This window comes from Sturnus vulgaris, chromosome 5 (genome assembly GCF_052056855.1).
Source record: "Sturnus vulgaris isolate bStuVul1 chromosome 5, bStuVul1.hap1, whole genome shotgun sequence".
Lineage (NCBI taxonomy): Eukaryota > Metazoa > Chordata > Aves > Passeriformes > Sturnidae > Sturnus > Sturnus vulgaris.
This window is the reverse complement of record NC_142247.1, coordinates 11,773,232-11,785,973: the sequence shown is the minus strand read 5'-3', so window position 1 is coordinate 11,785,973 and position 12,742 is coordinate 11,773,232. Positions and strand designations below refer to the sequence as shown.

Sequence of the window (12,742 nt, the reverse complement as noted above, 5' to 3'; positions counted from 1 at the left end):
TGTTATCAGTCTTCCTTAAAAAGGAGAAATCATTAAGCCCAAAGAAGTAGAGTATGGAAAGTCACTTGAATCAAACAGAGAATGGTGACTTTTTCTTTAAAATAGTGCAAAACACCAAGAACCACAACAACAAAAAAGGAGTATTTATGGCAGTGAGGGTCATAGACTTTGGAATGAATATGTCCTGATCCCAAGTTAAAATAACAGCCCTGGGTTCAGAGCTGAAGTACGTTAGATATAGAAACACCTGCTCTCTCACAGACCATCGGCATGTAGAACAGAATCTGTTCAATGCCTACCACTGGGAAGGAATGATATCTATGCCCAAACACATTTTTGGCTATGCCAGTTGAAAAGCATATGATCCTGCCTGCAAGACACAGATTAATTTATGATGGTTTCCATCTTACTCCCAGCTTACAAGTCACTGGTAGCAGCTGTACCAAGTTTTATTTCACTGGGAACATCATTTGTCCCAAGAGTTTGTCTACACATCAGCACTTGGGAAAGTTAAAGTCCCTGACTAAAGCTGTGAGGTCAATGAAGACACAGATTTCAGAGTAAATGCTCCCATTCAGAAGTAAAGTTTGCTATACAACAAAGTAAAGCCATTTCCTTCTGAAGAAAAGTATTTAATGGCAAGTTTATGCATGTGCTTCACACCTTTCGTCTAAACCAAGCAGACAAGTCCTGAGATACACTTTCTCACAAACAGTCACTTCCAAAAAGTTCATTTGCTTTGAATAACCAAGTCTTTATGTCATAAACCGAGTAGAGCCAGGCATTGCTTTATCACATTGGTCAGAACTACACACCATCTTAGCAGGATGTGACAGTGTGACAGGTGTCTGTCTGCCCTCCAGACACATGAAGCAGAGTGAGAACTCATTTCTCTCTAGCAAATCAGCAGCAGGATAGAGGGTCTCTTGAGGATAAAGTCTAGGGCACTAATCCCTTCTTAATAATGACAGGCAAATCTGTGACCACGAGCAGCCCAAATCATCACCAGGTGCTACCACTATTTTGTTTTTACCTTGGTACGTTCTGAAGCAGCATCATGTCCCAGTAACATGTCACAAGTCTGTCTGGCTGACATGCTGAACGGGTCTTTGACAACAGCTTGTCTAGAACTGAATTCTGCCCAATCATTTTCCACTCTGACTGGAAGCCACAAGGTACTTGAACACATCCTCACTTGATGCACATGCCCATCTCTTCTGGAAAGAACACAGTTACCCACAAGCTTGGGTAACCACTGAACTAACACGCTCCACAGAAACCTGCCAAGTCAAGCCTAGAGTGCTGCAGGGCGTGTGTGAGGTTGGCTCACATGTCCTGGCAAAAGGTGAAGCACACAGATTTCAGCACCACAGTAAGGAAATAAATGCAGTAAAAGAAAGGCATGGGCTAAGTAGTGCTGAAAGAGTGTTTCTCCATGCTGTCTGCAGCTGATACATGATATAGACATGGGGAAATGGCTCATAGTCCAGTTCTCTGGAGACTCCTAAAGACTTCAGGGTAATTCTGCTTGGAGCACTCTGCTAAGAGGCCTTGAAGGCATGCCAGAAATCATAAATCACCCTTAAATTGTCAGGGTCAGTGGCAAAGTAGTAGCACAGATAAGTAATCTGATTTTCTTTGCTTCAAAACCTCATTAGCACAAGTATTTACAATGCATAGGTTAAGCCCCTCTTAATACTCCACAGGAGACTCCTCTATTTCTGAGTCACTGATAAACTAGAGAAACCATACAAGAAACAAAGTGCCTATAAACAGATGCAGACTTCGATTTAAAATTCTGTCAGATAAAACCAACACTGACACACCCTTAATCCTCTCCTACAAAACCCTTGTTTCTTTTACCTGCCAGGATTTTCCTGCAGTATCCACTGTTGATTACAATAATCTATTAAAATATTCACAGCTCGATTTTCTACAGGTAAGAGTGCTCTCTAGTAGAAGGGCAGGAGTTCATACCCTGGCATGTCCCAGTGTTTGATACAACGGATATTTAAATACATTTCAGCACTAGCAATGTGCTTGCCTTCTTCAGAAAAACAATCTGCTGCCTAATTGATCAGGTAGTAGATAAAACAGCAGAACCTTCTTACTTGCTAGTTAATCCCCAGGTGAACAACTTTCTTCCTCCCCTTCCTTCATGCTACAGCCCTGAAGGCATGTTTAGATCACCTGTGGCTGCCTCCTTGTTCTTCTTTTGAGGTGACTTACCTTGGGTTCAGCATGAATTACCCCAGGACTGTAATATCACCAAGCATGACCATTCAGAACTTTCATCTTCACTCACTCTCCCGAAGATCACTTGATTGAATTAAACCTTGATTTGCAGCACCCTTTCCCCCAGTGCTGGTATTGCTATGCTTTCTCTGCTTGGAAGGAACAGAGATCCCCGCAGGCTTCCCTCCAACCAATGGGTCACAGAGGAGGCCCCAAACCCTGCTCCTGAACAACAGCTTCCGTGGATTCCCCATGGCAGCAGCAGGATAAACAGTCTAGGTTGTCACAGATGTGAAAGTCAGTGTGTTTTCTGAACAGTTGTAGGGAAAGAGGAGTAACACATACATCACAAATGTGCAAATCAAACACCTTCCTTGGGTAAAAAGGCTTTCTAAACACACGATGAATCTCAAAAAGGCATCTATACCTAAGATTCATGATTTAACAAAGCTGAAAAACCAACACACAACAAAAACCAAGCTAAAGTGCCCCTTACTCAGAGATGGCATGCAGCCTGCTCTAAATTAGGCAGCATTTAGTAAGAACCTCAAATTAGGTGAGAATTTAAAGCTTCACATAGGAAGGCTGCACAAGGCATCATCTACTGGTTACACAAGAGATCCAAACACTGAAGTGTTGCTGAAGTGATCATCAATTCTGGATCACAGAACTGTTATTCTTTGCCAAAATGGAAAAACAGACCTGAGGTCAGATTTCATTAAATCTCCTTCTGGTTCAGCCACAATAAAAAAATCAACCTACAGCCGCAGTAACCCTCTGTCCTGAACTCATTTTCTCTCCCTTCCAAACTGCAGCTCCCTATTAGAAATTTGTTACATTAATAGCCATAGTGCTGAAGAGCAAGTTGCTCCATTAATATATAAGTGATGACCATTACTTTTTCAGTTGTCCTTAAAAAAAGTTAAGTGCAGGGCCACACAAGTACCACTGAAAGTATCAGTTTGGTTGACCACTATCTAAACTTAGTGCAATACTTTCCAACAGAGTCCAAAAATAGGAACACCAAGATTTTGTGGAAATACAGGAGGAGAGGCTAACACACTATTTCAGGAAATAAGACACTGCCATTTGACATAATCCTGAAAGGAAGAAATACATATCCAGTGATTAATCTCCCAACAGAAAGCAAAGCTGGGACTGTAAGGAAAGACTCAGCCCCATGACATGGGGCTGCATGTGACAATGTCCATGCTGTGGAGCTGGTGCCCACTTTCTCCTGTGACCAGGAAGATGTTCAGCATTAGCATAGTTGGGAAAGGGAATTTTTTACAATAAAGCGGGACTGCATCTCTTGGTTTGTTAGGACTGAGCTTGAGCTGGGGACTGTATAATGAAATAAAGAAAAATTATCCATAAGGAAAAGCAAACAAAACTACCACACGGGTGAGGAGTATGGGGTGAGGAGTGCCACCTTCAAGAAAACCTGGGAATAAAGACAGGCCTGTCCCTACTGTACCTAAAATTTCTGCATGCACATGGCCCAGCACACTTTCTGCAGCCATGGTAATTTCCTCTGGGACAAACTCCTCAAGGCTTGTTGTCCCATCTGGTGTGAACAGTAAGCACAGAAAAGCACCAGAGAGATCCACTGGCAGTACATCTAATAGAGCAAAGGCCATGGTCACCCAACCCTTAGAAAGTTTTCTTTTCCGAAGCACTTGCTGGGAATTTGCAAACAGATTCCTTGTTTCACACCTTCACACCAAGCTCACTTCATTGGTTACAGTTTATGGTGGAAATTAAGTCTTTTAGTCAGGGGTTAGCAGCTTCCAAACTTCCTGACATACACCTATGTCAAATTCTTGTCTTCTAGCCAAGTAGTAATATGAAACAAGGTGAATTCAGGCAGGTGCAGAACTTCCTGAATTTTTAGCAATGTTTTCAGATTACTCTCTTCACCCCTGTCAGAAAGACTTGGCTTCCCAACTAGTAAGTACTTGGATTACTTTGCCTAAAAACTATGCAGGTACTGAGGTGCGTTTCTTTCAATACCTGATGGCATCAAAGAGGTATCAAGGCAGATACACAAGAACCACTTCTGTAATTCTCTGTAGGACACTGAGAATTATGTGTCCTTAGACAGCTGAAGACCTATTTTATCACTGAGTTCTGGGCCATTCCTTTTGTGTATGCTCCATATCCTGCCCCGTCTGTTCTCCAGGGAGTCTATAGTTATGCTCTTTCCTTCCAGAAATTCTTTTGGATGGATTTCCTTCCCTGTTCATCAGAGGTAAAACAGAAGAAAAGTGGCTTTTTCTCATATGACAAATGTAATCATGGATGGAGATGAATGGTGTGAATCCTAGAATTCAATATAACCAGAGTGGACTGCACTTCCTTGGTCACATGCTAGGAAGGCAGAAGCATAAAATTTTCACAATTCTGACTTTTTACCCACACAGCTCAAAATCCACTAAGAACTGGAAGCATCCTCAACATGCCACAGATATTTAATAAACTTTTATTTGGCTTGAGACCTCCATCTGTCCAGCAAACACAGACAGGTCTGGCTAAGATTTCACTGAGGTCCAAAAAGAAAGTGTGGGCTCAGAGTAGAGCTAATTAAGCAGCAGAGCTGATGGGGTCTTGACAGAAATTGTATGTTGCCCACGTTTTTTGACGTTTTTCAAAGAGCTGGCTATAGGTCTAGGTAGATAAGGCTTAAAAACACTGTGATGTTTCATGCCAGATTTTAATGTGTGCTACCTTCCTGCACATACACATGGCTCCAAGCATGGTTAATGAGTAATAACTTTACTCATGTTGGAAAAATTATGATAAAATAAACAGCTGGGGGAGAAGGCGTAGTGCAAAGTTATTATGGCCTGCAGTTAAAAGGAGACTTCAAAGGAGGCAGCATGGTTCAGGCGTTAGATGGGCAGCAAGAAGAAAACAGAAAGAGCAGGTGAAAACGCTATCACCAGTCTTATGACAAAAGAAGCAAAAACCACTTTCCAATCCTCTCTTGCTTTTTCCAGGCCTGGACTAAAGAACAAAGAAACTCAAACCATTGCAAACATATAGATAACTAATTTCTTTCTTAATCCAAATCTCGGGGTTTGCCTATCTATTGGGAATTTTGGGACTTTTTACACCTTTTTTGGTGTAGTGATTTTTGTGCTAGTAAAAACATTGACTTAATCAACAGGTCAGTGCAAAGGTGATGCACAGGCTAGAGAGCTTGGTATCTCAACCAGCCTAGGGAGCACATCTCCATTACAAGTCAACTTACAAGCAGAATCCAAGTATTTTCCTACAACTCTCATCAAACAAAAATCTTTTTTGGTCTGAACAATCTCAGACTGCTGCATCTGGGTAAAATAAAACTGAGAGCCTTCATCAGGCTCTTGACAAAACCTTGTCATATTTGTAGCGACTCTGTTTGAGGAAAGACACAAAGTGAGACAAGGTATCACTTTCATTGTAACAGCTTCTTTGCCCTTAATTTCCACAGGAAGTTAAGGCATGAGGAAAATATTTCTGGTATGGGATCCAGAAGCATGAAGGTCTTAAATTTTGTTTCTATAAAGCATGCCATTTCAAGTTGTAAGAATATAGTTACATATCCTCACTAACTACTAGTGCACAGATCCACTTCTTTGGCTCAAAGGTGCCTGGAGTTGGAAGACACCGGCCTCTAGCTCAGGCACCGTAAGTGTCTCCTGGCCCGTAGCTGCCTCCCCGGCTCCGGGCTCCGCTGTCCTCCCCCACTCCCAGTTCCCCCGCCCGGATCCCGGTTCCCAGCTCCCTCAGGTTCTCCCGAGGTCCCCTTTTCCACCCTCACGCGGAGCTCCCAGTTCCTTTCCTCCGCATCTCCCGTTCCTCAATCCCCTCCTCAGCTCCCCTTTGCTCCCCGATTCCCGGATCCTGCGTGTCTTTCCCCCTTCTCAACCCCCATTTCCCGTTCTGTCCCGTGCTCTTGTTTGCCTCCCGATTCCCGCTTCCAGCCGGCTCCACTTCCCTCCGGCGCCCGCCTTCCACCCGGCGCTACCTCTTTCGCCTTCCCCGTTCCCATCCTCGGTTCCCTTTCCCCGTTCCCTTTCCCCGTTCCCGTTCCCTTTCCCCGTTTCCGTTCCCGTTCCCCCACACGCGGGGCCCACCGAGCCACTTCCGGGATCGCGCGCGGACTCCGCGGCTCCGGGGCCTCCCTGCCAGGGGCAGGGGCGCCGGGCGGCCGGCAGGGGGCGCTGTGCCCCCGCGAAAGCGTCCAACCTTCCCTCAGTCCCTGCTCCGGCTTTGGGGGGCGCGCCGTGTTCCCAGCGTGTCCCCAGCCCTCGGGATGGACACCCAGGCCTTCCCAGCGTGTCCCCAGCCTTTGGGATGGACAGGCCGATGTTTCCAGCCCTCAGGGTATGTTTTACTCTTACATCAGCATGTGCTCAGCCAGAGGTGAGAGCCGTGCTCAGTACGGAGCTGGCTCCTTGGGTATCACCTCTGCGAGCTGGGCAGAGGAGTTGATAGTGCCGTGAGATACAAGGTCATGCTTAGCCACAAAACTTGGGTGGGAGAAGTTTTTTGAAAGCAGCTTCTACTCAGGAACTGGCTGTAGTGGAAACTGTTGGCATTCTCAGTGGGATATGCAAAATTTAATAGCAGTGATAAAAAGACAAGGTGATGGATGAAACCTTCGATGAAAATAAGTGCATTTATTTTAATTTCTGCCTTTCTCAGTATGTTTGCTTCCATCAGCTTCCAAAGGCTGATATTACTTGGTGCTTCTGACATCAGCAAATTTCAGGTAACTCTCTTAGCTTCTTCAGCTGAGTTAATCTCCACATGCTTTTCCTGAGTTACCCATCTGATGTCTTCAAGGTATTTTGGACGAATTGTGCTCATAGCTGAGAAAAGCAAGGATTTCAAAATTGAATGGAAAAACACATTCTCAAGAAAGGAAGTTCCAGATGCTATGAGCCACTCTCGGGAAGTCTGGTAGCCATAGGATAAACCATAGAGCACAATGAAAAAGGATGAGAGCACAGTTATGGTCAGAACCAGTCCCCAGGCCACACAGACACACCACCAGCACAGCAAGGGCTCAGTGTCCGGGATCTTGCGAAGCTGCCTGATGGTAGTGCTTAGTCTCCTTCCTTTGGAAAAGATGCCCCCTTCCATGAAATTGGAACTTGACTTCTTGGACTTTCTACCCGTCCAAGAGGAATTCCCACTTATCGTCTGCTCCTCTGTGTCAATTACATTTGCATCTTTTTCAGATACTATGCAATTATTCCAGTACCTAGAATCTACCTTTGGGTACATCTTAGTCACAACAGGAGGAGGATCCTTCTGGGAATACTTAAATAAGGCAATTATTAACATTTCCACGGGGAGAGTAAGCAAAGCACATTCAATTCCTACTGTTACTGATCTCAAATACCTCAGATATATTGGAGCTTCATCATCCTTTTCAGCATTAAAGAACATAATGTTAACAAGCAAGCTAAATAATATTACTGCTAAAAATGTAGACAACCTTTGGAATCTAGTGAAAGCCCCAGCGATGACAGGAGCAAAAATTGAGAGCCATAGATGGTACTCGGTCAGTCTCCTGTTAAAATTAATAAGAAAATAGTCCAATTTGGGTAGAGGTATCTGGGGGTCTGTGACAGAAAATTTCCAGTCTCGTAAGGGATTGTTCTTGTCAAGGAAAAGCCATTTTCTGCACAGAAAGAACCAGGCCTTCCTGGTGGACATGTCCTCAACTTCAGCTCTGCTTAAGAACCAGGTTGGCGATTTGCCCTCGTTATTGAGCCTGACCTTGAAGGATCGAATATCTCCCAAGTTTTTCTTAGTAGTTATCAGAAAGCAGTCAATGCTTCCCCGTTGGAAAGCTGGAGAAGGTTGGTGCCATAAACAACGGAATTTACTCCTGCCGTACTGGCCAACGAGCTGCAGAAAGACCTCAACTTTGGTCCCGGCATTCCAGCGACTGCCTGTGTACAAAGTGACCAAAAAGCTCCCTTCATCAGAGGCCTCGTTGTCTGGCAGAACGATAATGTACTTGATCTCCTTCTCAACCCTGTCTCTTCCTATAGCCCAGCAGCATAAAAGCAAATAGACGGTAAAAATAGAGAGCACTGTTATGAGGGTCAGTGGGTTTTTAGGTAGGTCTGCTATCAGGTTTCTCCCCAGATCTACTGTGTTGGGAAGAACTACTACTTTGGCTGCCAGGAACTTAATGTCGGGTGACGGAAGGGCTGGCAGACGCTGCCGCTGCCGAGTCTGCTTGTAGTCACAGACACAGTGTATCTTCTTCCAGCTGGTCAAGGAGCCAACCTTGCATGTGCCTTTGTTCCACTGACTTTCGACCCCATCCAGAAATAGGCAGCGGTCATTAAAAATGTATACATCCAGCAGTTTCCGGTTTGGGTACCTTAGGATATAGTGTGTCTCCAAGACAATAGAGATGCTCTGACTGTGTACGCCACTTTCCTGTGCTATGATTGTCAGCAGGGACTGTGGGAGACAGATTATATAGGGACCCGAAATGCTACAATCAGCAGTGGTTGTCCAATTTCCACTTGCAACTGTTGGCATGTTGTGAAAAGCAGTAAACGAGGCCACAGGCTGAGCATTAGTGAGATTGGTACCTGTAAATATCAGCACCTTGAAAGTAACTTCTAATTCTGTCATGATCTGGAAGTATATGCTCGTGGTAGTTTTATTGATCTCAAAATTAAATCCTCCAATTGTGTAAGTTTCTGTTTTATCGGGTCCCATTACTAAATTTAAAGCTATAACTCCACCTTTCCTGGCAAGAAAAACGTCTGCTCTTTCAGTACTCAATGGAATTAGATCCCCATTATACGAAACCTCTGCCACTTTAAACCCCATGACTACTGATATGATATCTGATGTGTAACCTAACCATGGGAAGGGGCTCTCATCAAATTCAAAAATGGCAGTGGCAACCACAGTACTAGGGCTCAGTGCTGAACCACTTTCTTTTCTCACTGTTGGATAAAAGCAATTGTGGCAGGTGTGTGTGGCAGGTAAATAATTTGTAATGTTCCAGGCTTCCTTTTTCTTCAGAGTGATATTCCAGAGTCCTGTTTCTATTAGAGTTTCTATTTCTTCAGGTACTTTTCCCATGTAAATTACCTCCAGTATACCTTCCAGGATGGAGAAAACATTTTGAATTCCATTTGCACTGACATTCTTGAGATGCAGAAGATCAGCACTCAGGATGTTGGACAAGCATCTTAGTATTCCACTGGCCTGAATTTCTGCTTCCTCAGACAAACGGGTCCTATACTTGTGTCTCATCAGAGCTCTTGTTACTTCTGTCAGTTTCCCAATGGCAAGGTCTTGTGACCTAACATTCATTTTCTCAACTGCATCTGTTACTTCAGAAAGAACAGCCGCTACTTGGTTGATTTCCAGGATGCTCTTTACTGAAATATTCAAGGCAGTTTTAACCACAGCTTCCCGAAGCTGAGCCTGAGGGAGCTGGACAGTTGGTGTGTTTTTATTATAGTTTAAGAGTGAGGCTGCAAGATAAGCCAAATAACCAGCTCTAAGACGATCTCCAGTCTGCTGATCAGATGTTGACAAGCTTAAACGGTTTGCTGAAGCCAGCAGTTCGTGAAACATAGCCGAAAGGGATTGAGTTTTAAGTGGGTTCTTTACATGGACACGTAAACTCACCTGGGTAAATGCCCCTATGGAATCACGGACTTGAATATAAAGTGTCAAAGCGTACTTGTGAGAGGGGTGTCCAACTGGGAGAAATGATGGAGGAGTTTTAGGCTCAGAACCATAGTACAGAATTGGGCCAAATGTGTTTTCTACCACAGAAGTTACTGTGGTAGTTTCAGGTATGTTGGAAGCTACTATCACTTTATATGTCAGAGGTGAATGGCTGTCATAAAATCCTCTACACTTAACAACAAATTTTGTCAGAAAGGCTATACCGTAGTGGGGGCTGATGTTACACGTGCCGTCCCGAGGTGGAATATTTACTCTAAAGGGTCTTATGAAGGATGAGCTTCTACCATCCCAAGTAGTTACACTTAAGTGAAGTACATAGGATGGATATACAGGTTTTATGAAAGTCAGAGCATGTATAGACATGTAAGCCCCAGACCTCCCTGTTGAGGTTTTGGAATCCCAATCAAAATTAATTTCTTTAGAGGTGTCTGAAAAAAGGGTCCAGTAATACAGTGGCTTGTTGCTTGGTTTACAGTTTGAGCATTTTCCAGATAGGGAAAATCTCTCTGTTGGAATTATACTTGTATCGCAGTTTTCAAGGCATCTCACATTCAGAATGAGTGGAGGGCCAGGATCCACCTCTACAATTTGATTAGCATAAGCCTTCCTTTTGCCCTTTTGAATCATCAGGCGAAAGTAGTATAAGGTGCTTCCTGGGAGGGATTCTGGTGGTATATTTTGAATGGGACCTGAGGCTGTTATCCATCTCAAATCCTTCTGGAATGGATGGCATCTGTTTTTCAGGTTGAATTTCATGGTTTTATAGTCTGCCGAGTCTTTAGTGCAGTACCAAGTAAATATCAGTGGTCCTTCCTGTGAATCAGGATCAGAGGATTCAGAGCCATCAAGAGTCCAGCTCTCAGAAAAACCCACTGTGCGGACCGAGCCTCCTGAAATATTTGCCAATAGATCAGCTCTCTCAATCTGAACATAAATCGTATCATGGGCCTTGAGGACTGTTGAGGTCCTAATTGGGATGACCTCGGCAGTGAAATAAAACAGATACAACCCGTAATCTAAAGTATTACTGGGAATAGTCAAATGTATCATTTTTACGCCAAACATTGCAGAAGTGTTAACTGGATGTGACCAGTCCGGCTCAGTTTTTGTGTCCTTAGCAGGATAGACACGCCATAAAGACTTGATAGATATGCCAATGTGGCAGTCTACATCCAACTTGACAAAGAGGAAAAATTCTAATGCCTTTTTCCTGTACAAGATAATGGATCTGGGATCAGGTCTCTGAATCCAACACCTGATTATCCTACATTGTTTTTTCTCACAAACCACTGGTGCTTCTATGCTTTTTGCAATATGGTTGTTGACTCTGACACTTAGAAGAGCTGGTGTAGGTGCACTGCTGGTGCAGTTCACTTTTGTCACAAACCCCATGTATTTCTCTGCATCAAAGGGTAAAGCAGAACGACGGACAAAACGTGCAGCATTTTTTACATGGTCCTTGTACGTGTATGTGCTACTCTGGACAACATGGTCTTTTTTTGTGCCAAAAAGCTGCAGATAGAAGGTCCAGTTACACTGTAGCATTGGATATTGTGCAGGGATAAACCACACTAAATAACTAAAGTTCTGCAGAAAAGAACGGCCACTGCTGAAAACGTGGACGTCAAGATCTCTTTCTGCCAGTGACCTAATCAAAGCCCTCTTCTGATTCAAATAAAGGTACATTTTGAACTTGTACCACTGTAAGGCCAGAAACTCTATGGTGAGTAAGTAGGAGAGCTCCTTGTATTGGTAGAACACAGTGCATATGTTAGGGTCATCTGTGGAAAAAGTGCTGTTGCTGTCTTTAGATGTGTAAAACGTTCCCTGGTTGTACCTGAAAATGTAAGTGCTGCTGTTGGTCTTCCCTGGAAAAAGGTTGACATGGATGGGAGCCTCTTTGCCAGCAGTTAAGCTCAGGGTGCCATTGAGCAGGTGCAGTTCCCCTGCCAATTCCTCAAACCTCTTTCCATCAACATGGAAGTAAACACTGGCAACCACTATGTCATCCAGGCTCTGAGGTTTAGAAATGGCACAGAAGTTGCTAGGCAGCATAAATGAACTGTAGGAGCAGAGCCAACCTCCTATAGCCTGTGAGTCCACCAGTCTGTAGGCAAGTGTACTCAGGGTAAGGGGCTGAAGCCACCAGGATAAGCTGAGGGGTTGCTGAGGAACACTAAGGAGCTTGGAGCTGATACTGAGGACATGCACCAGGTCATGCTCCACCTTGAGAGAGAGGCTGAAGTTCATGTGAGGCATCTGCTCAATACTGACCAAAGCAACGTGGATCCCGGGGTGCCTGTAGCACACAGTCAAGCGGTAGCTGTAGTAGGTGGCACAGGTCTGTTGCAACTCAACTGTTGGGTAGACAGCAGGTGATGTTGTGTCCTGGTGCTCACTGCTGGGAAGGAGAAGGGTCGAGGGGACACCTCCCCGGCTGCTGAAGCGGTACTGCCAGACAGCACTCTTGAGCCGCGCACACCAGCCCAGCTCCACCAGCTGCCACACTCGGATGACGTGCGTCTGCGGCCAAAGCACGAACAGCCGCATATCCTGCGCCGAGATCTCGACGCTCACGTTGTGGTGAAAACACTCGGGTGCAGCGCAGGAAGCAGACGAGCACTGCACTGTAAGAAGGCTGGAGGCCCCGGGTGAGGGAGCTTGTCCTGTCTGCAGCACCACCTGGCCTGACCAGCGTGAGATGTTCCTCACGGAGGCCGAGTTCAGGTACCAGAGGCAGAAAGGTGGGGATGGTGGCTGCCCTTCCTCCCCTTCTGCC

General features: G+C 44.8%; 1 protein-coding gene across 1 annotated transcript; it reads right to left on the bottom strand.

The window, feature by feature from the left end:
- Positions 1 to 6,990: 6,990 nt before the first annotated feature.
- On the bottom strand, positions 6,991 to 12,513 carry PKDREJ (polycystin family receptor for egg jelly). The gene has a single exon (XM_014879133.2). It carries the CDS (start codon positions 12,511 to 12,513, stop codon positions 6,991 to 6,993), a length of 5,523 nt encoding a protein of 1,840 aa, XP_014734619.2.
- Positions 12,514 to 12,742: the final 229 nt, after the last annotated feature.